Here is a 27940-nt window from a genome sequence, read left to right as displayed (position 1 = left end):
GCTATACACATTCAGACATTAACCTCCTGCAGGTTTTCAATATTATCTTTCATTAAAAATGGCATTTAAAATAGGAATTTCTGCTACTTACACAGTAAAAAAAGCAAGGGGCTGTTGTCTTTAAAAAAAAAATAAAAAATGTATGTACAAATAGAAAAATATTACAAGCAATTAAAAAAAATCTTTAGCTGAAATTAAATGAAAATTCAATTGTATGTTTGAATTACGGTTGAGAAACTTTTGGAAGTTTTACTTAACTAAACGATTATTGATTTAAGTCAAAACCGGGCTGATTTTGAGGCTTAGAAATGTATCCTGCAGCTACTTTGGCCATTCAGTTTCAACATGCATAAAGTATTAGAATCTATCACTTGCATGATTAGAACACAGATGCATTTCTAGGCATGCGAAAGAGCCACAAATAATACAAAAATAATTAAATTTTGAAAACCCATACATACATTTAAACATACATCTTATATCATAAAATTGTTTGTGATATTATATTTATTAGAAGAATCTTGTACTTGGGTAAATTGTTGAAAAAAAAGAGAGCAATGATTTTTCTATGTAAATTAAGCTAGCAAAACTTTTGTTGTATAAATTTATCATTAAGGTGTTATCACTGTGCTATTTAAATATATAACCTTTAATATGCTATTCAGCAACCAAGTACTCACATCCCTTACATATAGCTAACCAACTTCTTTAAAGCCATGCATGCTGCATAGCTTCTTTAACATCAGAACTAGCTTTTCAGGCCCCATGAAATATATCTGTTCTATAGGGAACGCTTCAACTTTTCAAACTCTGGAACCTGCCCAAATCTTCTCCCAATAATGGCACAAATGCTAGAAAAAGGCCCTATATGGGTTATAAACTGTAACATTACTGCTACATCATAAAATACATCTGGTGGAATCATGGCTTCTAGATGATCCAATTCCATCAGTCCATGCTTGGCTTAGTTCCGTGGTTGAGAGTTAAACTCGTTGCAGATGTTGTGTATGATCTTTGGCACATACTTGTAGAGGTTATCGAACTCATCCACAAAGAAAGAGTGATCTTTGTCTGGATCCGTGGCGATGTATTCCAGCTCATCCTGTGCAGCCCAGGCAATGCCGATCGAGTAGGCAATCACACCTGGGCAAACAGTTACAACACTTCCGATTAGTTATAAGGCAAATCCTTTCAAGTACATACCAAAAGTATACAGCAAATCCAATTAAGTCCAATTTTGTGTGATATTGTCTGCAGCTACAAACCAGAGTTTGACTATTCCTAACAGGACCATGTACTGCACATTCATTTATTGTTTTTTTGTTTTTTTTTGCAATTGAAAAACAAAATGTGATTTACGATGCCTCATTTGGATTTAATATTAAAAGCAAAAAAAATGTTCGATTCATGTAATCATGCAAAGTGCAGTTATCAAAATGTATATAAAATGTGATAAATTCCCTAAAGTTCTTTATATTTGCAATAAATATCCTAAGTTGAACGTATAAGTGAATTTCCAAGGCATCTTTTTCCTGGGAAGAAATATGGCGGGGTTGTTTATCAACGTCCGAAGATTAGTTGCACGGCATAGCATTGTCTGAAGAACATGTAAGGAACTCCGGCAAATTGATCCATTTGATCCTCTAAGAGTAAATCCAGGAATAAGGGTGCACAACCAAAAATGTTGCATGGGCTTAAGGTTTATATTTTCAGTACAGAGGAACAAGTGAGATCTTTAGATAAGAATCTAGAATCAGTGTGATGACACATCAGCATGTTTGTGTAATTTTTTTATTTATTCTTAACCGATTAGGTGGGGACAGAAAGTACACTATATGGATAAAAGTTTTGGGACGCCTGACCTTTCCTGCTATATGTGGTTCTTTTCCAAACTGTTTTCACAAAGCTGGAGGCACTCAATTGTATAGGACGTGTTTGGATGCTGTATAATAAAATTTAGCGTTTACCTGAACTTGAAAACCCAAACCTGTTCCAGCATGCCAATGCCCCTATGCACAAAGTGAGCTCCTTGAAGATCTGGTTTACATTGGTTGGAGAGGAATATCTTGAGTGGCCTTCTATAGAGCACTGATCTCATCCGTACTGAAACCTTTGGGATGAATTGAAATGCTGACTGCATGCCAGGGCTCTTCACCCTACATCAATACCTAACTTCACTAAGACCCTTGTGGCTGATGAACACGAACGTCCACAAGTGCACTCTAAAATCTAGTGGAACATCTTCCCCGAAGAGTGGAGGGAATTATAAAAACAAGAGCAAATTGGGAATGCGATGCCCAGAAGCACATAACATATTTATAACCAGGTGTCCACAAACTTTTGCCAATAGTATATTCGACTACTAGTTTTTACATTTTGGGTAATAGAAGCTTGAAAAATGGGGAGATTCACAGACTTTACTGACAGTGCTGGCAATTACCTCTGTTTTTATTTAGTTTTCTTTAGTGATGTAGTGCAGTGCTCTTATTTGACTGATAATAATAATAATAATAAGAAGAAGAAGAAGAAGAAGAAGAAGAGAAGAAAAAAAAGTTTCATGCTTTAAACAGATACAGATTTTGATTAATGATTTGGCCCAAATAATAGCATCTTGTCTAAAGAACTGCATTTTCTATACATTCAAACACTTTGTTTGTTCTAGATCCCTTACCTGAGCGTTGCACTGCCAGAGCGGGTGCTCGCACATCATCATAGGAACGCCCATCCGTGATGACAATCATGATCTTACGCTTGTTCGGCTTGGACTTGCTGAAGAGCTTGTCAGCAGCAAAAGTGATGGCAGCACCCGTACTAGTACCGCCACTCCAGTAACTGATTTGGCGAATGGCATTCAGGACCTCAGCCTTGGTGTTATGCTGACCAAAGGCAAACTCGAGTCGTTGCTCGTACGTGTACTGCACTGCACCGATGCGCGTATCCGTGTCGGAGATCTCGAACTCACGAGTCACGTTGGCCACGAACTGCAGCACAGTGCGAAAGTTGCCGGTACCTACACTGCTCGAGCCGTCGATTACAAAGGCGATGTCGTTGGCATTCAAGCATGTCTTGCTGCACATGAGTCGGTCTGTGTCGCACATGCGCTTCACCAGAGGCTGCGCAGCCTTACGCAGTGCAAACCAGCTGTTCACTGGCAGGGAGTAGTAGCCATTAGTCCTGCACACAGCCTGGGAGTATAGATTGACATTTAAATTAAAAAAAAAAAACACACATAGGCACACACACACACACACACACACACACACACACACACACACACACTCACAAGACATCATGGCAAATGAATATTCCATAACTACTATGACTCATATAGAAACAAATGTTATGTTTCTGAATATGTAATTTTTTGGAGACAGATTAATCGGTTTTGCAGATTAATCAGCCATCTGCAAAAATCCATATCAATAGTTTTTCCGGTTAGCGTCCATTGCAGGAGTGGCTGAGAAGATCCGCTGTCATTACGAGAGCGGCCTCTAGAGGCAAATCACTGATGCCACGTGCTGTTTGTTTTTACATGTGGGACTGCACGCGGCACGAAGAGTGCCATATTATATTTATTATTTATAATTTATGAATTATATAATTATATTTATTAATTTCTATATTTATTTTCTTTTGGATACTGCATCAGGACTAGGACACCGCAGACCATTACCGTTTGTTGGTATAATTTTGTATATAAAACTAACTAAATATGCTTAAAATATTGCAGGGTACAAAAAAACGCAAACAAGTAATAATTCAAAAACCTGCTTATTGTAATAACAGTCCTTGCTCTCTTTATGAACCTGAGTAGCTGAGGTTCATTATGTATCAAAAGTAAATCTGATTACAGATATGGCTATTGGGAACAATAATCAGATACAGATTATAGCATTACATTGTACTGTTAATATCGATGCAGATTACCTTGTCCACAAAATTGGACTCAACTACATTGTGCTTCTCGCTTTCATCTGGGCCTTCAATGGTAACAAAAAAGATGTTGATGCCTGATTCCCGTGCCAATCTTGAAGCCTCGTCCACCTTGTCTGTAGGCCAGCCATCCACCAGCACCACAGCAACATTGGGTGCGCCACCTCGGTTTCCATTAGCGTCACTGAAGAAGTGCTTGTTGATGTAAGACAGGGCATTCCCTTGATCACCACAAGGAGGAAGCAAAGGTCCAGTCAATACAATACCATTCTGAGTACACAGGCCTGTTGTTTCAGTTTTATTTATTTATTTAATTTTTTTTTTTTTTTTCTTGTAGGTCTATAACTCTTAAAAAATGATGTATTCAGACAGGAAGTGACTCACTGGTAGTACAAGATATTTGTGAGCTTCAGTGAATCCTGAGTCTATCCTATGATCACTTGGCTAGGCAGGAACGCACCCTGAATAGGATGGTGGTCCATCACAGGACACCATGGGCACACATTTACACACTCATTTGAACCCATTTAAAATAGCCACAATGTAGCCTATAGGGAAGATTGGGAGAACACGCATTGCTGCAGAGATTTACGAGTAACACAAGCTCATGATCATAATGGGGACTCTGGCGCTGTGAGGCAGCAATGCCACTGTGTAAAACAATCAGTATGTTTGAATAGCTGCATAAGAGATTAGCAGTTGGCTTTATATACTTAGATCGTAGTTTGTACGTTTTCACGTTCTGTAGCAGTGGCAGGATTGCATTTACAAGTACAACCATGGTCTAGTTTAGCCATAATTTACTAAATCTAACACCTGATTCTTCTCTTTATTTGTCTACCAAGAAAAATGATCACATGGCTGTCTTATATTAAGGGAAGACATGAACATAATACATAAAAAACTATTTTAGGTGTAATTTAAGGTCCACGTTTGGTCAACGGAAACAAAATCACTAATGTCGTAGGAAACAAAAACTCTAGAGGTGTGTAGTGGCAGGCCTGTAATTTACTTAACAGTTTCTGTTTCAATTTTAGATTTAACGTCGACCTCGCATAGACAGATATGGGCAGTGCCGGTAAAGTCCAAGTGTTAATTGTGGCTTTTTCACACTCATGACCAAGCAGCTTATGTTGGCAGGAGGGAACGAGAAAGAGAGCGAGAGAAATTGTTTCACCAATGCCACCAATTTAAAATAAGGCCTTGCTCACGTCGCATAGTTGCAAGAACCCAACGCATCGGCAGTGTTTAAACATGTAATCCCTTTTGATTTTGACAGAAGGCAGCCATCACGTGCTGAAACGCAGTCTTAGTGGAAACAGCTAAGGAATTGTCATATCCAAATCCTAAAGGGCTATGACAGCATATGTGTGTGAAACCAGAACATGACTGAATTCATCAGCTAATTGTGCAAAATAGCACGTCTTGCTCTCAATAGGAAGACAAGTTTCCAAGTTCTGATGTCTCACCATACATGGTAAGACCTTGTTGTAACTTTGTAATAACCAGCAGTGGCAATCAATTAGGATTCAAAATATGACACGGTCCTGCATTTCATGCATATGTAAACCAGCAGTAGATGCAATGATGCCTTACATTTATTTTATTTAACCATTTATGACACCATCTACCATCAGCCACTATTACTGTTTTATTCTATTAGCAGATATTTATTCATGAACTTGCTTTACTGTTGAGCAGTGTTCTCCTGTAGGCATTGCCTGCTTTGTATTTTCTCTGTTGCTTGTTAGGTGATGCGAGTGTCCGCCCTTTTTAATTAAATTAGAATTAGATCTGGGTTTCACTCACCCACATTTGAGAGCCCGCCTTTCTGGAGAATCTTGTCTATGGCAGGTTTTAGTTCTTTGGAGCTGGAGAACTGGCGCAGACCGAACTCTGTCGCTGCCTCGTCCCTTTTGAACAAGAAAGGAAAATAAAATAATGCAATAATGCAAATTATGTTCGATTCCCTTGATAGTATCTTATTCATATTCTCACCAAAGCAAATCCATTCCATAAGTTACATTTGAAGATTAAATGAAGGTGGCTTACCCATACTGGACAATACCCATCATTGGGCCATTTATGCCTACATTGAGGACTTGGGAAACCTCAGTCAGGAAGTCTTTCTGTATCTTGAAGCGACGCTTTCCGATGCTCCAGCTGCCGTCCATGAGGAAGGCGATGTCAACTTTACAGTCTACAGTGAAAGATAGATGCATGTCCATGTAGTGTAAGGATTTGTCTAAGAGACTGTGGAGCAGGTTAAGATTAACCTTGAATGTAGTGTATAGTACTGAAAATGGATGAATGGATGGATGATGGATTTTTGGCTTTCAGATTAGAGTACATCATGCTGCAAGCTTGAATTTCATTAATCTATCATTTTAGAAAGAAATGATCTAATTATCCATGTCCATGCAGTCTTCGATATCTTATCATGGTTGTAACTGAAGGTCAGCATCAAGGGCATTCCATGTAAGTATGCAAGTGTTGAGAGAATTCAGAAGGTCTAGAGTTTACTCACTTGGGTCTCCCTGAGAATTTGAATCTTGAGAGATTGGAAAGTCTAGGGGGAAAAAATATATATTTCTTTACACAGTCTGTTTTGATAATTGTTCATTTAAACCTATTAAACGGGCAAATCAACCTGTTGTTATCAGTGTTAATTGCATATTAACCTCCTAAGTAAACCCGTGAAACCTGCGGTATCAGCTCTGGGTCTTTCCAGAAAAAGGAAAATCTTGCAGTAAGTGAGCGAGAATTAGCAAAGAAACCAAGTGAACAACCTCACCTGAATCAGAAGGGTTCCCTTCTGGCTTCCACACCTCCATCGACTCCACTGTGACATTAACATCACACAGATCACATCATGACCAAAAGCAAAAGCTTTAATCTCTCAGATCTCTTATGAAAATGTATGTGTTTCATTGGATAAAGTTGAATGGTGCATTAAAGTTTGCAATGCACATTTTTCATATGTAATGCCTCAATACATTACATCAGCCTATATTCAGAACAGCTGAAATGAAAAAGTAATTAAACACTGTCACTTGGTCTGCTTTTACTTACTTACTATTCCCAGAATCAAGGAATAAAATAATAAAATAATAAATAATAAATAATGCACGCATGTAGTTTCAGATATTGCATGATAAATGTCCAAGATCCAAGATGGCTGCAAAGCAGTTGCTTGCAAAAGCCCCTTTAAGATGGAGTCAAACCAGAACGGTGCCTACAGTGATATTTTGCCGCTTTAAGTAATGTCCTATGTGTAGTTCAGTGTGTTCTAGTTAGTTTTGTGTTATCTTGTGGTGTTTTACGTGGCACCTTGGTCCTGGAGGGACGCTGTTGCATTTGACTGTGTACAGTAGTGTATAGGGTTGAAATGACAACAAAGCCACTTGACATAACTAAGTATTTCTATTTTTGAACACCATAATTCACCCAATGAACAGATCCTTGCAATTTTATACTATACTATATTTGTAGAATTAGCTAACTACATAGCATTAGTTATGAATATGACTAGCAAATTTACAAGCAATATTTGTAGTTTTAACATGAATATATGACTTAATTTCATTACTTATGTTGAGTGCATTTAAACCATATCAACCTTTTTTATGTACTTCATGTCACGTCCACTCCAGAATCTGTAACATTTCCCACAATGCAACTCAAGAACACATGAACACCTTCAACTCCTTAAATACCCACTCATCTTCCAAATAGTCTGCAACTGTCTCTACTGTTTCTGTCGTCTGACATTTCAGCCCATATTGTATAAAATGTATGCTTTAAATTAAATTATTTTTTACTTCAGATCTATACTTTCCATTTTATATAAATTCTGTATTACATCATCTTTAATCACCCCTGGAAATTTCAGGTTATTTCTATATAACAAATGGTAGCAAATTTATGCATCATCACTATTGCTTCTTAGCAAATCAAGTGTTTGCGCTGCTTTTCAGCAAATACATGTCTCGAAAGTCTTAATACACAGGCAAAACGTCTTCCAAAATTCTTCATTTTCGTTTATATGTAATATTTCCAGATAACCTTGTTGAGAATGCCAGAAGGAGAATGTATTGAATTGATTCTCATGGCTGAATTGAGAAGCTTTTGAGATGGACTTTGACATAGCATCTTCCAGTCGTATAAGAAAAAAAAATGAAAGAATTGTAGACCAACCAAGAAGTAGACATACACTTTCCTCTACCCTTTTCATGCTACCTGCTACTGTGTAAAGTGTGTGCTGAACAATGAAATACTGTTACTGTAGAAGAGGACAAATTTGATCAATACATTTTGGTCACAGTTAATCAGTAGACCTTTTTACAAAGGACTCAGGAGGCCCAACGTATAAGGACTTACTTTTTATGAGTGGTATATATATATATATAATACAAGACCCCACCTGTTTGCACTGATTCGACCTTTATGGATCATGCTGTAGAGAAATTCTGAGTAACAGAATTACGTACCTTTCGTGTGGAGGGTTTCTGGGAGGCGCCTGGGCCCATTGTCTGTTTCAGGTGTCCGAGAAGCTGAGGGTAGAATTGCAAGCATAAGGAACGCAAAAATACCAAAAAGGTGTCACACTTGATCACCACTTTGTCTTGGTTGTTGAATTTGAACAAGATGGCTACTCCTCTGCTATTGCACTTTTAACAGTTAATGTGCAAGGGCGTGGGCAAAAAAAAAAAAACTGCCAGTGTTTACCGCTCCAAAACCGAGGTCCTTGTAGTGTGGATGGCTTGGCAAGATCTTAAGGCTGCCCTTTAATTTAGAAGAACTTAACATTTAGAGAACTTACCAATGCCTTTTGGTGCCACAGTGCATTCCAGGTTTGTTTGTTATTTTTAGCGTGTTTACTAAGTGCTAAGTGCTCAGTGCTAAAAATAAGTCACAAATACAGAAATGCCTGGGTGGGTATTTTCTCACCTTTTAATTTCAAATCAGTATCAAAGAAAACACTGATTTTATGCTGACAGGATAAGTTTAAACCTGTACAGTGAAATACCTCATTCAGATAGACTTCAGTTCATGTTAGGTTGTATGCTTAAACGCCATAAATCCTTAAGGAATTTCATGCTAATATGGCTTTATCTGCAATATTGTGACTAGGATAAATGAAACTTTGTTATAATAAAATATAATGAAATCATTTATAGGGACAAATGTATTCATTTAAAATGTATATTGTCAGTCATTTTATTTCTGCATCGCTGCTTTGTAGAAAAAGCCAAATTGTCCAAACTAGTATTAAAACACCCCTTTTTCAATTTATAAATGAAAGACCACTTACAATGCTGTCCGAAGTTATAATACCAGCGCTCATACTCTGAAATATCTGGTCTTGGGTCTGGAGCTGTAAGGAAACAAATTAGGTTTCGTCCACTGAGCGAAAAATACCAAAACTGTCAATGTGTGATTTGTCTTATTTACTAAGGAACGAACATAAAACGTTCCTTAGTTTTCCTAAATAAAAAGATTGTAAACATTTTAAAACATGTTTTGAAATGTAGCAATCATGCCCCAAGTGCAAAAGTTTGATTTGTAAAAGACAAGAAAAAAAAATTACTCATGACAAGTCAAAAATGAGTGACTTATTTTTATGTTAGAAAATGGTCCTACAATAAAAAAATGTTTTTATATTAAATGAATTTTTTATAATACAATAAAAAAACTGTCCTAAAAACTATGTAAAATGTGAAAATATAGGAACAACGGATCTCAAATACATTTTCTTACCTGCCTCTTATTTACAGGGTTGATTATTAAACCCATTTTGCAAATTTCATTAAAAAAAAGCAGCAAAATATACATGCACAAAGCATGAAACTTAATGCTAAGCAGCGTGGAAACAAATACTTACACTATGACGATCCAAATGAGTAAATCCAAACTGATAAAACTGGTGCATGATTCAAGATTGATCAAAGTTTTTTATGGACAATAATTCACATAATTTTTTATTAATTTTTCTTTTTTAAATGCATCTTTTCCTAACTTCCTGAATAACACAGTATCTTACCTGGAGAATCAACAGGATCCACATTGCTCCAAGTGTAGCCCGTGTCTGGCTCAGAGTTACTAACATCTGTACACAGAGAGCTACCATCATAATTTGCAACTACTTAGTGTCTCTATATGGTACGTAATATGACGTACGTTTTATATATACAGTACAGACCAAAAGTTTGGACACACCTTCTCATTCAAAGAGTTTTCTTTATTTTAATGACTATATAAATTGTAGTCTCACTGAAGGCATCAAGGGCTATTTGACCAAGAGGAAGAGTGATGGGGTGCTGCGCCAGATGACCTGGCCTCCACAGTCACCGGACCTGAACCCAATCGAGATGGTTTAGGGGTGAGCTGGACCGCAGAGTGAAGGCAAAAGGGCCAACAAGTGCCAACCATCTCTCGGGGAACTCCTTCAAGACTGTTGGAAGACCATTTCAGGTGACTACCTCTTGAAGCTCATCAAGAGAATGCCAAGAGTGTGCAAAGCAGTAATCAAAGCAAAAGGTGGCTACTTTGAAGAACCTAGAATATGACATTTTTCAGTTGTTTGAAGAAAACTCTTTGAATGAGAAGGTGTGTCCAAACTTTTGGTCTGTACTATATATATATATATAGATCCATATATATATATATATATATATATATATATATATATATATATATAAACATGCAAAATACCTGTTGGTCTTCTTTGACCAGAAAACCAGTCGGGTTGAGCGTTGGCAGGATGTGGATATTTTCTCCGAACAAGAGCTGAATGAAGAGATTATAAAGATATTCACAATGTACTTACAATTTCCCAGGTAGCTAGTGGTAGCAATGCCAAATTCTTAAAAAAAAATCCTCTGATCAATTGAACAGCATAATTTGAGTTTCGAGTTAAGAATAAACAAAGATCCATTAGTGAACAGGGGTGTAAACAATTTGTGCCAAATTTTAATCACTGGTACCTGCATTTTTAGCATCTTTCATGTTTAACTTTAATATTTATTTATGTCTAAATAATTGACGATAAAGAAATTGTTCATTAGATTCCCATTGGAATTGATATGTAACACTGGTAATTGTAAAAGTTCCCATAAACGGGACTTCCATTCGGTTTGTTAATTACCAATTACATTGCATGCTTGAAAGAAAATATTTTCTTCAATGAACCTAATTAAAATCACTACATTTGTACTAAAATCCCCCCCCCCAAAAAAATACAAAATTCCAGTTCTTGTCCATATTTTGGATGATCATATATTAATTTATCTTCAAAAAATTAAATGAAAATTTTTTATTGGAATTTGCTGAACACTTTTAAATAGCCAATTCCCAGCAAGGCCAATCTCCTGCCATTTATTACATTTTTCAAATCCTCAGTATAACACATTCCCCGGATGCAAACCCAATAAACTGAACTGATCTGCAATAAGGTCTGTTATACCAACTTAACATCCCCTTAGGAAAAAAAAAACAAAAAAAACCTCACACTAACCCTTTCATGCCCTCTGCGATTAGCATATTATTGAGCCTTAAAACAACAGCAATCAAGGAGGTCTTTTTAAAGGCGATTCTTGTGTTGACTGTAGACTAAAATAATGAGCTTCACTGGCGCCATCCCAAATCTGAGGCCCCAAGTTTAGTGCTAGAGATCACTTCTGTGCCACTGGGCTCATGATAATGGATTTACGCTGCTTGGACATGGCTTGGTATTGCCATGGTTAAAGACATGGAGAATCTTTAAAATGCTGTGTCAGCTTAAAAAAAGCTTTTCAGCATGCTTTACAGATGCACACATTCTTGCAGGTCTCTCAGTTTATGCACTTTCTGTAAAAGCTCGCAACTATTTTCTGAAAGCATGAATGTGGAGAACCGCTGCTTGCTGGTCCATTTCCCACCGATTGTGGGTAAAACCACTAAATCTAAAAAGGACTGCGGATGCTGCTGAGCACTGGTTCATTTCCCTACGTAAGTAACAGCCTCGGTTTATGATCTGCTCCTAAAAAGTTGCTTCAAGGTCAAAACATATTTTTGGCATAACACACATTCTTTACATTCTTAAATCATATAGAAGAGTCCCCAATTTGTCCCTGCCTTTAGATAACATTCCAATCTTTTTTTTTTTTTTTTAATAAACAGAAGTATAAAGATTATTTTGAAATGAAATATAAACAATATAACTGCAGGTAAAACTCACACCAACTGCATTTTCTTTGTATTCCATGTATGAACCAGAGTTGGGTTTTGTATTATAAAGAAGAGTTGTTACTTCAATTTGACCAATTAACAAAATAGAGAGTAACTGAACAGAAGAGAAATCCAAATTAAAGTAATATTTGGGGTGACCACCCTCAACACCAAAACAGCATCAATTCTTAAAGGTCCACTTGCCAGAGTTGTTCTAAACATCTTAAAGAACTAACCACAGAACATTTGTGGAAATAGACTAGATATAGGGACCCCAGTTCCTATGTTTTCATGCATAGTTGAGACCCTTAGTCTTGTTTACATGTTTTTTTGGTAGCAGTTTATCAATGAAAACTACTTCTGGCAAATAATTCTCTGGACAGTAAATGGATGTACCTCTGGAGTCCCACTGATTAACATCAGTTCTTTGCTGATAGCACTGCTGGAGATCTTCTGATGTCAAAAGAAAGTAAGCATCATGCGTCTTTCATCTGCTACATTGTTTCCTTGGCCAACCACTGTGTCTACGGTCCTCAACATTGGCCATTTCTTTGTGCTTTTTTCAAAATAGCTTGAACAGAACATCTTGAAACCCCAATCTGCTATAAAATTCTTTGCCTGAGAGAGACCTTGCTGATGCAGAATATCTACCTTGTGTCTTGTTGCTGTGCTCAGTCTGGACAAAGTGTATGACCTGTGATATGAAACTGTCCTCTACAACCTCATCTTAGTAGTACACAGCTGTTTCTTTTTCAGTTAATGACCGTGTTTCAACCTTCATATGAAATTGATGGTCATTAGCACCTGCCTGGAATAACTGGTTAATCACCATACTCTGATCCTACACAATGCCCAAAGTCTTGCAAGTGTACGTTTAAATTAACATTTGTGGCAGACGCAATTTCCAGAGCGACGTACAAAAGTGCTTTAAATCTTTAGCAAAGAATAAATCTATACTGGTACACAACTCTGTTGAGGTGGTTTTTTTAAACTAAACAAACGTAAAGTGTTAGTTTAAGTGTTTCGGGAAGAGGTGGGGCTTCACCCTATGCTTGAAGACTCCGCTGTTCTTACATCTAGGGAAGGTTCATTCCATCACCTTGGTGCCAGAATGGAGAAGAGCTTTAAAGTACCTTTCATACTAATGCAAGTGTACAACATGTGCAAACTAAAGAATCAATGCTGGTTTGAAACCTGAGGGTAGCCACACCAAATACTGATTTGATTTAGATTCTTCTGACATTATACCCTTGAATAATGACAAGCACTCATTGACAAACTTGCAAACCTGAAGTAGGAGGAGCTGGCGGCTGTCTTCTAATATTGGTACCTGTTTCAGGCCTGCGTGCAACTACAGCCAAAACAAAAACATGTTATACATGGGGGAAGCTTGGAATCAAAGACACTGTGAGTGCATAACTATAATGTGAGTATGAATAATCAGTGTGTGCCTACAACTTCATAGACAATAAGTTTCCAGGTTTTGATTAGAATAAAGGAGATCGCATGCAAATATTTGTTTCAGTTTTTGGCTTATAATAATTTGGCTCTTTTGTTCTCCGTATTACAGAAGTTCTTAAATTAGAGCCAAAAATGTCACATTTTAACATTTAAACTTTCTTTAACTTGTCCAATTCTTGTGTGTTGTTGCCTTTTACCCAGTTTGTTCCATTTAAATGAAATGAACATGCATGTGTGTCAAAAATGATAGATAGATAGATAGATAGATAGATAGATAGATAGATAGATAGATAGATAGATAGATAGATAGATAGATAGATAGATAGATAGAAGATAGATAGATAGATAGATAGATTCTATAGAAAGAATATGACAGAATAAACTAATTCCATCAGACAGCAGTTTTAAAAAGAATACTTCAACCGCTAATGCTAATAACAAGTCAAATTATCTTTGCATCTATTTATTTTCTATACCATATGATACTGTAATAGATCATAGCATCGTGCAGTATGGGTTGAATAAATACCATGAATTTTCTTGGATATCTTGGACATTTTCTTCTGTATTTAATTAAGCATTGTGGTTAAAGCAATTCCTTAAAGTTGCAAAAACCCCTTCAAGAGCATGAGAAGCGTTTTACCTGGGTTGATACGAGGGGAGTATCTACCTGCGAAGCCTGAGCCTCCTCTGAATGCTTTGGAGAAACGTAACGTTCAGAGTTTGGAGTGATTATGTGCTTAAGTGAAACTAAGGAACATTCTTTAATTGGAAAAAAAATCTACTTACCTTGAGAAAGACCCTTCGCTTGGCCATTCTGTGTCTGTCCTATTGCCAATGTTGAGACAGAATGATTCATGTAGTTTAACATATAAGCAATACATTTAAAAAAATTTACTAGTCAGCACATTATACTCTATGTTGAGATATATAAAATTAAATCCTCAGAAAAAGGTTTTCTTTAAAGTTTTTTTTTGCATAATTCTTTATTAAGCAAAGTCTCTGAGGTAGATTTAGAAAACATTTCAGGGTTCGGTCAAAAGGACACAGCCTCAGTGTGCTATTGTAGTTAAAGAGTGTGGTTGGATAAATGTCTGTTCATACTTCTTTTGAATTGAGACAATAAAGGTCCCTTAATATTTATCTAATATCGCAGTCTATCCCAAAGTGTCTACAAAAAGCCCTCAGGTATAACCTGTCTTTGCTCCAGTACTTGCAATGGTACAAGTAATTGTAAGTAAGTGCTGAAGTTGTGTCTGGCCAAATGGAGGTGTGGTTTCAACCATCAACCACGATAAAAATGATAGCAGAAACTCAGTAGAACTTTGGGTGACTAAAGTAAGCATGTAAGAAACTTCCAGAAAAGGAGTAACATTCATCAATTCATAGAAGGTTGAAGACGTTGCACCAATGCACTGCAGAGCACCATATCCACACACATTCACAACTAGGGGCAGTTTAGCAGGGTTCCATCATACTATTTATGGCTCCATAATGTTATAGTTTGTTATTTTTTGAATAACATTTTGGTTTTCTGTTTTGCAAAGGAAATTGGATCAGATACATTATTGAAATGCAGACCTGCTACTGAATCATGTCTATTGGACTTACGTGCACTGGCTGCTGCAGCCACCGAGGCAAGGTACGGGTGACCGATGCCTGGATTAGAAAAAAATAAGGATTTTTTAGAGGGAATAGAGAAAGAGAAAAGAAAAGGGAGCCAAACTTATTTTTAAAAACAAAAAGACAAGTTTTTTGTATTTTTGTATTTATACAAATACAATCAAATGCATCCTGCAATCAAATGCATCTTACATACGAACAAAAGGGAGCAGAAGAATGATCATTTTGAAAACCATGTGTTGAGGAATTAGAGTGTACCATACCTTCATACAAATGAATCAAGGTTTGCTATTACTTTCAGGAAAAAAAAAATTATAATAATTCGGTAATCCAATATTTTTCTATTAGGGGGAGTCATGGATCCTTTGTATTTAGGGGTTAAACTTGTGTAAGTGAATGTTAGTCAGTGCAGTGATTTTGATGATATGTATTCTTATTTTTGTGAATCTTTAATCTGTAAGCAATAAAACAAGATAGAGAGACATACCTGCATCCAGAGGTGGAAAAAGCACAAATTCCAGTACAGATGCTCGTGTATTAAAAGATTATTTTAAGTTAAAGTAAAGAAGTTTGGGTTCTGACATGTACTTAAGTAAAAAGTAGAAATTTTCCCTACCTGTTTTAGTGTCACGCTGGTAACTGGACCTCATATCATATTAATATTAGGGCTGTTAATCGATTAAAATATTTAATCGTGATCAATCGCATGATTGTCATCAATTAATTCACAATTAATCGCAACTTTATTGTACATTTTTATCTGTTTTAAATGTAAGTTTTTATTATTCTAATCAATATGGGCATAAACAAACATGTTGCACCTCTTCTAACTTTTATACGGATTACATAATCAAGAATATTTGTTTTCGATGTGCAGCAAATATTCACTGAGATTCAGGTTGTTTTATTTGTGTCTGTGAAGAGAGATGACAGAGACGGCAGAGAGCGCCCCCTGTCTGTTTTCTTTATTTTACAAAAGCACAGCGTTTCTATGTTATTATGAGTGTATACAAATAAAAGTAGACCCTTTACAGATTCAAATGATGTATTGCTCTTATCTGTACAATTAAAAAAGACTGAGAAATTGAAGTTCCACAAAGAAAATCCAAACAAACAAACAAAACGTGCCGGCGTGTTTGTCGACCCCAGAGGGTTAAATGTTTGTATCATGGTGGATTTTGGTGCTGATTTGAGACTTCAGTGCATCAGTTTGTTTAACAATTAAAACAATTATTTTTCAGTGAAGTTTATTTATTTATTTATTTATATATTTATTTATTTATTTATATCTGGATAGAGAAAGGATGCCTTGAATAAATGTGTGTTGCGCTAAGGTTTATAATTTCGCCTCTTTCATATTTATTTATTTGTATTCGTAATAAAAAAATAGTCAAACAGAAACACGCAATGAATTAATTTCGCGTAATAAAATTAGTGCCGTTAAAATTCATTTGAGTTAATGCGTTTCTTTAAATTCGACAGCCCTGTTTAATATATCAATACAAAATAATTAAAAATGTTGTTATCTAATGAATGTATCCATGCTGAACATCTCACACAAGCAGAGAAAAGATGATGATGATCAGTTGATCAGGACTGTTTTTGTTCTCAATCATGTTTACATCACTGACTCCCTCTGTCTCATTCACATTATTCCTCATACTTCTTGTTGCCTTGCTTATTGTTAGCTTCGTAAACTAGTCTACCTTCTACCTATACAATTGTGGTGTGTGAGAGCCAGGAAATGATAAACCAGTGGTAGGTTGAAAAAGACGTACAATGAAAAGAAATAGGTTGATGGGCTAAAAACGGAAAAAACATTGATCATTTGTCCCTTACGGTCCCTCCTGCAGGTGGTGAGCCCACGGGAAGGCGGCCCCACGTCACTCCAACGTCACAGACCTTGATATTCCCCTCGTAAGGGTGATCATGTCACCAAATAGACTAAACTAAAAACTAAAGTAACAAGCCTGGTTTAAAAAAGTAAAATATTTGTGTAAAAAATTGAATAATAAATAAGTACTAAAGTAAAACACTGATCATCAAAAAAATCTACTTAAGTACAGTAACCAAGTATTTGTATTTCATTTTATCCCACCTCTGCCTGCATCTCTGACTTTATGTACTGCAGCCCGTAGCTTCCCAGTGGTGGTCGTAGTTGTGGTGCGAGTGGTTGTGGGTGGGCTTGTGGTTGTGGTGGTTGTAGTGGTTGTGGTTGGCTTGAGTGTGGTTGTTCTTGGCTCAGGAGCTGCTGTCATGGGCAATGCGGTGGAGAGTGCCAAGACTCTGTCTTCTTTCTGACCTTTATGGGGATGGATGGGCGAAAGTGAAAAAAACAACTTGGTACAGTAACAGTAGTGTTTAACTGCATTCCAACGTCATGCCAACGCAGCCTGAGGCAAAGGTTTAGGAACCTACGCTTTAGGCATTAGTCTCTCTGTGTAACACAGAAGTCTACTTGGGTGTTGTTTGGACTACTGTACTGACACTAATACCACTTGTGGTCTTTTGCACTAAAGACTCTTTATACTTTTTTTTAAACAAGCTAGTAGCCCACATTCTGCATTTAATCAGACTTGCCAGAGGTGACGGTGTCAATACATCTGTATAACTATCATTTCTATCAAACTAAAGACAACAGGTTTATTTGTGCAAAATATAACAATACTGTAGCTACCATGGATTGTTCAATAACTACAGTGTGACTAATAAGAACAGCCCATACACTTACTTGTTTGCACTGTGGATTTTGAAGAAATCAATTCCAAGGTAGCAGGGTAGATCACACCTTTCTTTGGTTTGCCCACTGAAATGCAGGCAGAAGCTTGAAAATACTTAGAATCTTTGTCCTAGTCACTGAGTTCCATTATAAATGGGGCAAATACATAAGTATCTGTATAACCCGAATAGCTCTGGAATGAAAGCCCATGTTACCTGAGACAGTGAAAGATTCTCTCCAGTTGGGGAGAGACAGCGAGCGGATGCCGTTTGCAAAACTGCCTTTATACTGCGCTTGTCCTGCGATCTTCTTTACAATCACCTTTCCTCCAGAATTCGTAATGACTCCACTGGAAACAGCGTTGGATAATAAAATGATAACCAAAAAATCTAATGTTTAGCCAATATTTTACTAAATTGGTGAAGTTGACAGTTGATAAGCAGAAAGCAAACATATATGCATGTATTTCTATTATATATATATATATATTAGGGCTGTCAAAATTAACGTGTTAATAACACGTTAACACAAATTCATTTAACGGCATTCATTTTATGAACGTGAGACAAAATGAGGTGAAATTAAAACACAATTTTTTTCAGGACGTCCTTTCTTTACTCGGATATAAAAATAAATAAATAAACTTAAAAAAAAAAAAAATTTTATCAATAAACATTGATTTTACTGATGCGCCAAATCTCAGCACCAAAATATATCCGGCAATTAAAACCGTCCGTGTGGAAACATAGCAAAATTTCTGTTTGGTGTCTTGATGATTTGCGAAATTTAAAACACCATAAATACTTTAAAACATTTACAGGAGTATTTTGTCTTCATGTTTTATTTTGAGTTTGGTTTCATTTGCATAAAGCATCCATATTTTGACAAGTCCATGTTGATTACATTTAAAACTTGACAAGTGTTAATTTACTTTACATTTTAAACGGGAAAAAAAAATTGGCAATGAGTTTCGATCAATCACGAGTGAACTCATTACAATCATGCGATTCATCGTGATTCAATATTTTATTCGTTCAACAGCCCTGATATATAAATTACTCTCTGTATAGTATCATATGTACCCAAAGCTACATCTAAATATAATTATAGGGCATCGATTTATGGCATCTGGCAGAGGACCTTATCCAGAGTAACTTAGTTTAGTGAAGCTGAGATTTAAACTTATGACCTTCTGATCCATTAACCATTAAGCTACAACTCAGTCCAAAATGTGGACTGTCAACAATGGTGAAGAATTGTAAAGCTGTGTATATTTGTACTTGTGAATAGCAGCATTGCAGATGCTGGATATGGAGGCAAAGACTCCCGTCCCATAAACCTTTTCCTTGGTCTCACGGCAATTGGAAGGGCACCGGACGAGGAATTCTGGGAAGTTGATCTTCCCTGCACGCATATCGCAATCTATATCCGGCACGACTAAAAAAAAAATGCAGATGCGAAGCACATACCATTAAAAATGTCATCAATAGAAATCATATCCATGACTGCATGTTGCTGCATGGATGTACCTTGTTTGGTTTTCTTGTCTTTTCCATTTGGCTTTGCCTTGCTGCTGATTATAAGGAGGAGCCCTAAGTGGAAAAAAAAAAAAAAAAAAGCTGTATGACCAAATATTTTGTCATATTTTGTAATTACTGATTTATAATTAGCTACTGATTTGTTTAATGGTTGCTGGCATTTTTTATATAATATGCAGTTAATATAAATCAGTAAATAATTATTAATATTAAACAAAAATTGGCAGAAATAAATACTTAAAAATCAGAATCTTTCACCCAAAACACAAAACAAAAATGAATACACGTGATATGCGTACCAACACAGATGCTGATGAGTGGAGCTCTCAACATTTTGGAGGTAAGAATGGAGAGGATAAAGTGTGATGGTTGGTCAGTCGCTTTCTTGACCTAGAAAGAAATCGCAAAATCTTTTTTTTTCACCTGGATTCTGATTAAGATAAAACTGTAAATACGCAGTAGTACTAAAATGCTTGCAATATTACAAAAGCCTGTGAAGCTCAGCAACTTGGCAGGATTACTTCCATTAAAAAAAAACAAAAAAAAAAACTTTGAATTCCTGTTTCCCCAAGGAAAAGAATGAAGTGTAAGAAAAGATCAACTTGATAACACATACCTTGAGGGCACTGGAGTCGATTTGTGTCATATATGTTCAGTTCAGCTATTAGAAATTAGTCACAGATAGTCAACCAGTAGACAAATTACTAGACAAATCTGTGTCTAATAAGATGTTGGATCTGGGGTGCCAAGATTGTTAGCAGTGTCTGGTTCATTACCTCATGCCTACATACTGTATTTTTCGGACTATAAGCCGCTACTTTTTTCCCATGTTTTAAACCCCTCGGCTTTAACAACGAAGCGGCTAATTTATGAATTTTTCATGGTTTCACAAACATGAAGCCAAAAAACTGAGCGCCATAACATTAGACCAATGAAATTTCCGAACGGAAACGAAAAAACGCACCTCACCTGTGTTCTGAGCTGCACGGCATCGGGAGAACAAATGTTTTTTTAAACGCACGACGATGCCAAAAGATAAACTGTCGAGAGTAATAGTTGTAAAAGGAAGGAGGAAGACAGTGAACAATGACTTTCTTGGTAGGCTACTGTTTAGATACAAGCCGTTGTAACGTGTTGAGTCTGGGTGAAGGGAGAGCTCACTAACTCCAGTTACAACAGAAATCATATAAGCACAGACAGGTTTTCAAAACTCGTGCTTTTTTATTTTTCTTGGCAACAGCGTTACGGGTTAGTCAAAGAAACTTAAAAATTAGCATCATATAATAATAAGGACATATTCCTCGTCTTGAACACACACAGTAATACCAGGAAAATGCAGTGCCAGGATATTCCCAAAATACCGCTATGCTCCTAAAGGAAGCGCAACATATTTTACCTGTTCCACCGTGTGTAACGTGTCTTTCGTTAAAGCCTGTGTAAAGTACATTAGTGTAGACAGCTTATAGACAGGTGCGACTTATTTATGTTAAAAATAAAAATATTTGTAAAATTCAGTGGGTGCGGCTTATATATGGGTGCGCTTTATAGTCCGGAAATTACGGTACATACAAAAATGTGTATATTTGTGTAAAATCTAAATAATTGTAAATATATACTGCAATTGTGACTGACTCCACTTCAGTTGGATCTTTCTCTTTGTTGGAACATTTTGAGTCTTTTGAAGATGTAAGACTTCCAAAATGCATAATTCTTTAAACAGTTCACCAGGTCTAATGGCAGAGACAATCTGCAAATACAGCAACTTGCATCGAATATTAAACACTGATACTACATTAATACTTACAATTATTATCTTGTTCCCAAACATCAAACAGAGATGAGAGTCTCTGGGATTAAAGCCTTCATATCGGGCTCTTGTAAGTACATTACACAAGCTAAAGACCTTTTGTACCGTCTCTCGATCACCCGATGGTCACATTTGATATCCAGTGATTTGGAGCCAAACAAAATGAAGCAGCCTTTTGTTTAAGACCAAAATGTTATGCCGTGTTGTCTGTATGGCTCATGTAAAACAGGAAACTTTTCATTTATTATATAAACCTGAATGTGTTGCATGTTAGGCAAAGCAAAGATAAAGAAATAAATATTGGAAATGTCGTAGAGATTATGTCTAGGTCATTATGTACAGTACAGAAGAATGACAAATGGACAAACGGCTGTTTCTGTTTTCATATTAAAGGAAGTTTTGCTGGCATGACTTTAGGTTCGCATGTTCCCTCGGGTTCACTTTGGGAACAAGAAAAACAGTGTTCATCCTTTCAGTACAGTTTCAGTGATTTGTTGAAGCTATGCCAAGACACACTGATGCTGCTTCTGATGGTTTGCCATTGCCAAACAACTTACTAGGATCATTTATGTTGCTTTTTTCTTCAATTTGTCCTCATCTGTATATGTCATATTTGCATTTACACCTGTCAAGCTTTTCAGTGTGTCTTTCACCATATATATTGCTACATTTTACAGTGTCAAATGCCATGATACTAAAAGACCAAACCACAATCCTGACAAAAGCAAAACATGTACTGTCACTCCGTCTGCTTTGTCCTATATAAAGAAATCAAAGAACAGCAAAAGAAAAACAGCATGCTGAGACAAGCATTTCTGAAGACAAAACTTTCACATGGGGTCCCAGTTTGTGGACAAGAAAACAACCTGAGTAATTTGTTAAACACCTGTTTTAGCATCAACACTAAATCCTACAGTATGACAACTCTGCTTGATCCTGCTTTAACTGTGAATCTCAAATGAAAGCTGGGTGGAGGCCAATATCAAAGGGTTTCCACCTATTCCTGTAGAAAAGGGTCAAAGCCAACAAAAAAACATCACACCATGAGGAATTAATAAGAAGAATGGACTGGTGAAACCAAACCCAGGGCTTGTGAGGACCTGCATCCTCTCATGGCCTGTGTAATTCAAGGTGGGATTAAATAAACTTCTATTTAATATAAAGCGCACACACATAGACACACACAGAGAATAAGAGAGAACCTGAACCTTTTTCTTTCTAGGATTAGAGACGTAGGTGTAAAATGCATGTGAATACCGTACACTTGTGAGAAACATGCAAGTTAGCCATGGATGAGCAAAATCCTGAATCCTGAGAAAGATGTTTCTCTTTGGGACAAGTAAGATTATATCTTATTCATTTTTTCCAAAGATCTTTTGCTCTGCAACCTAAAACCGCTTTAGATGCAAAAGTATGTGCAAAACAAAAAAACACGCTCTCACTCCCAACTCATCACATACATGTTCATAAGGATCCCATGGCGTCACATTTTGAAGCACTGGGTACCCCTTTGGCGCATTTTTTAACATGCATGGATTCTCACAGACTTCAACCCCTTTGGCATAATGTTTTAACATGCAGGGATTCCCATAGACTTCCGTTGAAATTTGACGTGTTAGGTAAGCTGCCCCAAGGTCATATTTATCTATCTCTCGCTGTCTAATATCAAAGTGGCATCTGTGAAACATCGTTCAGCAACATGTTCTCATTCCCAACTAACCCTAATCCTAACCCATTCTCACTAACCCTAACCTTAACCCTAACCCTGCACGTAAAAAAATGACGGCAAACGGGTACCCAGGGCGTCAAAATGTGACACCAAGGGATCATGAGGTACGCATTCTCTCAATTCTGGAAACCTTGCACATGCTACTGATTGACTACTTATACTAACGCCCTGAATGAATTCAGCTATTTGTCTGGAAAATCTAAACTGTGTGATTAATTTGAGTTAACTGTTTGATGGATCAACTCTCACAGCAGAGCCTTAAACACTCCTGCATAACACACCAGATACATTAGTTCCTTCTGGTTGCATTTCATTTCTTAATGAGTGCACTTTGACAGCTTTAACCCTGAACTCATGCTATACATACATACTGTTGGTATGTATTCACTAAAGGGTACTGATTTATACACCCACTATCTGATGCCATCCACAATAGATGACATGAGCCTCATTGCATAATAAATCATAATTTCTCTATAGAATTGAAAGTACATGACAAGCTAATTGAATTCAAGGGTTAAAGATTCTCCAGAGATTCTTGTTGTTTATCAAATATTTTGGTGGATTCTGTTGGATGTAGTCCCTACATCTTTATCCCTAATGAGCAAGCCAGTGGCACATGAACTATAATAAACAATGTAGCTGCTTTCTTTAGATAGCTGGTAGTGTTGCTGCAACACAAAGCCTTGGTCCTTGGTTAGATCCTGAGATCAGGTAACTGGCTTCGTCTAGTTTCATATATTAAGTCTCACACTGTATTTTCATTCCTACAGTACCCTGTGATCAGCCAATCTGAACAATGAGTGCTTTTAGTAAGAAATAAAACACACTGTCAATATATGCGATTATAATCAATGACATCCTGAATTCTTTATTTCTTCTTATATCACACCAATTCGCCAATGTTAACAATTATTTTAAATTAAAGAGCATATTGTACATTTCATTGGTTTATCGTTGCGTTTAATCTTGCCGGTCTTTTGTGAAACATGTTATGCCCTTATTTGATGGCTACAAACAGCATTCCCTCAACAGCAAACCTTAGAGAAAATGCACTCGAATTCATTTAACTGTACTTTAGTGTAAACCCAATACATTTCATTCAATTACACACCTAATACACACAGCTGAAGAAATCTGCACACCTGGATGGAAAATTATGTTCAAAAGCATGCACTTGGCTATAATTCAGATTTTAACACAATAATTCCCTCCAAAATCAACACCAAGATGAAGGAATTTTACTTTGTGTCAGTACAAGTGGGCAGACATGTCTCATTCTGATTCATCCTCAGCCCCCAGAGTTTCCTAAGCCCTGTGGTTTTCTCAGTATACACTCTGTGTCTGCTTCCAACTCAACTACTGTTCTCAAGTTTTGCTAACGTTGCTGTCCTATTAAGCTGGATCACTGATAACAAATAAAAGGCAACCTGAAGGAGATTAAAAACTTTTACACATGCAACTTCGAGAGCATCCAACAACATCAAGCAGGATAGGTACATTCATCTGACCTGCAGTCTTATCTTATAGCAACAGTTGAAAGACCAAAGCCAGGAAGATTTTCAACGACCTCAAGCTATCTGAGCAATGGACTCTTCTCTCTCATGAGATTGGTAAACATTGAGAGAATAAGGAGTGGCATCTTCTCGCAGAACATTCAGGCAATCAGTTATGACAACATCTGGAATCAACACTCACTACCTCAGCCTGAAGGTGCACATATTGCATATATTACACTATACACATTATGGTGTATGTAAATTTGATTCTTACTCAATTTTTCTCACAGAATGTTGAAAAAAAAAGGATGAATGAATGTATTTATTGAGTACAGAATCCCAAAAAAAACGAATGTAACCAAACCATCATTGGTAACAGAGTAAACAAAAATGATTTACAGAAATGTATAGCGTGGATGATATTATTTGAACAATAGTGATTTGTAAACACCTGGAAATTGACTTTATTTATAGAACAAGGATATTTCAGCACCATGGACAGACTTTTTTAAGGGGGAAAAAAGAAAGAAGTGTTTTTGTCTTTGGTTAGACCTACAGTACCATACACACTGGAAATACAGCAAACATCCAGTTTTATATAATATGTGATCTAAACGCTTTGTCAAGTGTAAGGCTCTATTAGTCCTTATTTGTCAGGTCAATGTGGCTACAAATATTTTCCATTTCCATGTTCTAATTTGGGGAATAATACTACAAAACCGAAGAATTTTACAAAATATTGTTTTCAAAAGCAGTTCCAAATATGCTGTTTGTTCCACAAGCTCTCTGAGTTTTTGGAAATGTGCTGTAAAGTAACATGTAATGGCCCTTAAACTGATTTTATATACGCAAAGCACACCAGAGAGTTTGATAGAGCTAGTAAAATGTTTGTGAAAGTTTTGGGAAAATTAAAGCAACATGCAACATCTACAGTCAACAAATCCTAAATGGTCAATGCACAGCCTCTAAATAGGAGAGAAGCATTAAAGCCAAAAATTATATATGATTAAAGTTCCAACCAGTAATTTCTAAAAAGGTGGTTCAGTTGCCCTTAGACACAAACCCTGCTTCTTAACATAGAGTGTATTATTTGTACATATTGTCCATATACAACTATCTTCTTGCAGCTGTGAACTTATGGGGGTGATACAATAAGGTCTTTTCAGTATTTATACAACCTTGTGTGCTGCATTACATGAATGTATGAGGGCACTGTGCACAAATCTCTTAATTCCAAATAATAACTTTACAAAATGCGCTCGTGAAGCCTAGCATTAACACAGGCAATCGTTCACTTCTTGTGCTGATTTTATAGCATATTTACTTATCTAATGGTCTGTTAAACAGGATGAGACACCTGAAAAGCTTGAGTTAGGGAACACCCCTTTGTCATTTGAACTCCTAGTCAGTAAACATGGCTGAACTACAAGGAACAGCTGCAAAAAAATTAAACAGGACAAGTCTCAGCAAGGCCACTTTTCCCCTCTACATATAGTGAACTTTATATAATGTAACATCTTTTTGTTGACAGGCCATCGCACAAGATATGCTAAACCTTGGCAGTGGCAGGCAAAGCAAGTCTTATCAGGTTCACTGCTAACACCACTGACTGAGAATCTCTATCTATCTATCTATCTATCTATCTATCTATCTATCTATCTATCTATCTATCTATCTATCTGTCTGTCTGTCTGTCTGTCTGTCTGTCTGTCTGTCTGTCTGTCTGTCTGTCTGTCCAGTCTGCCTATCCACAAATCCATTCATTCATGAATCTACAGTATCTATCTTTGCAGTCAACAAAATCCTTAAATGCCAATTCACAACCTTTATCTATCTATCTATCTATCTATCTATCTATCTATCTATCTATCTATCTATCTATCTATCTGTCTATCTGTCTATCTGTCTGTCTGTCTGTCTGTCTGTCTGTCTGTCTGTCTGTCTGTCTTTTTATGCATCCACAAATCAATCAATCTATCTATCTATCTATCTATCTATCTATCTATCTATCTATCTATCTATCTATCTGTCTGTCTGTCTGTCTGTCTGTCTGTCTGTCTGTCTGTCTGTCTGTCTGTCTGTCTGTCTGTCTTTTTATGCATCCACAAATCACTCTATCACTCTATCACTCTATCACTCTATCTATCTATCTATCTATCTATCTATCTATCTATCTATCTATCGTCTGTCTGTCTGTCTGTCTGTCTGTCTGTCTGTCTGTCTGATATGCCACTCATTCCATTCAGTGTATTAAGTATAAAAAAGAAACATTCACAGTGCAGGAATTATGTCAACACTGTAGATGTTATTTCTACACCAGGCAACTTGAGCCACTGTAGAAAAAGCAGGGGAAAGTTTTGTGCAGAACTGCTTGAGGCGAATGGGTCAAGTCCACACTAGTACATCATAAATCTCCAACACAAGCAGAGTTTCTGCCTCTTTAAAGTCCACAAAGTCTCCCCAGGCAGGTTACACACACATTTTACTTTCTCTCTCTTTATATCATGATCAATCAATCAATCTATCTATCTATCTATCTATCTATCTATCTATCTATCTATCTATCTATCTATCTATCTATCTATCTATCTATCTATCTATCTATCTATCTATCTATCTAGTCTGGCCATTGACAAATCTATCTATCTAAAATGAAACATCTGTAATAAAAGAAAAATCCTAAATTGCCTGTTCACAACCTCCAAAAGGAGAAAACCAATTTTAGATATTTATATATAGGATGAATGTGAGCAAACAGCAAAAAAACACAAGAATTCAGTGTTGTGTCACTCGACACCAAGTCACATATAAATCCTGCTAATATTTTAAGATACAGATCATAAACCTGGCTTAGGGTTATTTTTAAAGTGTATCCAAATTCAACATAATGAGAAACTAATCTGAGATCAACTTACCCTTAGAGGCAGTGATAGAGTGATAGTCCTGTGCAGAGACAATAATGAGGAGAAATATCTCAGAGGGAAAGCACCAGTAGAAGCATAGCTGTATATATCCCGACCTGAGTGTCTCCTGCTGCTCAACTATTGTTCAGCCTCCCGTATGTGTGTGTGTGTGGTGTGGAAGAGGAGGACAGCTCATTAAAGAAAGAGAGTGCTGAGAGTTCACTCCCTCCCACCTTGTCCACACACGCACACACACACGCCTTCAACCAACTCTAGTCCTAACCTTAACCCCAGAAACCAAAAAAGAAATATCTGAACCCATTTACTTCTCTTCGTTTATTTAAATCAAATTAATTATTTTAATTGTAAAACTAATTTATTTCTCCTTTAACAAAAATAATAGATAGATAGATAGATAGATAGATAGATAGATAGATAGATAGATAGATAGATAGATAGATAGATAGATAGATAGATAGATAGATAATTAGAATTTATATTTATTTATTGTAAAACTGTT

The 27940-nt window shown here is 36.5% G+C and overlaps 1 protein-coding gene across 5 annotated transcripts; it reads right to left on the bottom strand.

Annotated features, from left to right (window-relative positions):
- Positions 1–30: 30 nt before the first annotated feature.
- vit (vitrin) lies at positions 31–27674 on the bottom strand. 5 transcript variants are annotated; one of them, XM_083532830.1, is made up of 22 exons: positions 27433–27674; positions 19782–19872; positions 19474–19536; positions 19225–19381; positions 18160–18293; positions 17957–18031; positions 17324–17527; positions 15214–15261; positions 14392–14430; positions 14246–14299; positions 13430–13492; positions 10648–10722; positions 9977–10042; positions 9248–9310; positions 8424–8486; positions 6728–6775; positions 6461–6502; positions 5986–6133; positions 5743–5846; positions 3928–4154; positions 2672–3185; positions 31–1143 (listed from the first exon to the last, which is right to left on the bottom strand). In XM_083532830.1, the coding sequence occupies exons 2-22, from the start codon at positions 19813–19815 to the stop codon at positions 965–967; spliced, it is 2400 nt and encodes a 799-aa protein (XP_083388956.1). In that variant the 5' UTR covers positions 19816–19872; positions 27433–27674; the 3' UTR covers positions 31–964. The 5 variants fall into 5 exon arrangements, with proteins under 5 accessions (XP_083388956.1, XP_083388957.1, XP_083388958.1 ...); XM_083532831.1 differs by lacking the exon at positions 6728–6775 and having other exon boundaries at positions 27433–27656; XM_083532832.1 differs by lacking the exons at positions 14246–14299; positions 14392–14430; positions 15214–15261 and having other exon boundaries at positions 27433–27656.
- Between the last annotated feature and the right edge of the window lie 266 nt (positions 27675–27940).

The sequence above is a fragment of the Silurus aristotelis genome (assembly GCF_946808225.1).
Source record: "Silurus aristotelis genome assembly, chromosome: 27".
Taxonomy (NCBI): Eukaryota; Metazoa; Chordata; class Actinopteri; order Siluriformes; family Siluridae; genus Silurus; species Silurus aristotelis.
This window is presented reverse-complemented; position numbering and strand designations above follow the sequence as displayed.

Excerpts from the sequence above, each read along its gene's own strand:
- vit (XM_083532830.1), bottom strand. The coding sequence starts at position 19,815 with ATGTTGAGAGCTCCACTCATCAGCATCTGTGTTG. Across the intron at positions 10,043-10,647 it reads TGGTCAAAGAAGACCAACAG|ATGTTAGTAACTCTGAGCCA; the intron begins GTATTTTGCATG and ends CTCTGTGTACAG. Across the intron at positions 1,144-2,671 it reads TCTGGCAGTGCAACGCTCAG|GTGTGATTGCCTACTCGATC; the intron begins GTAAGGGATCTA and ends CTGTTTGCCCAG.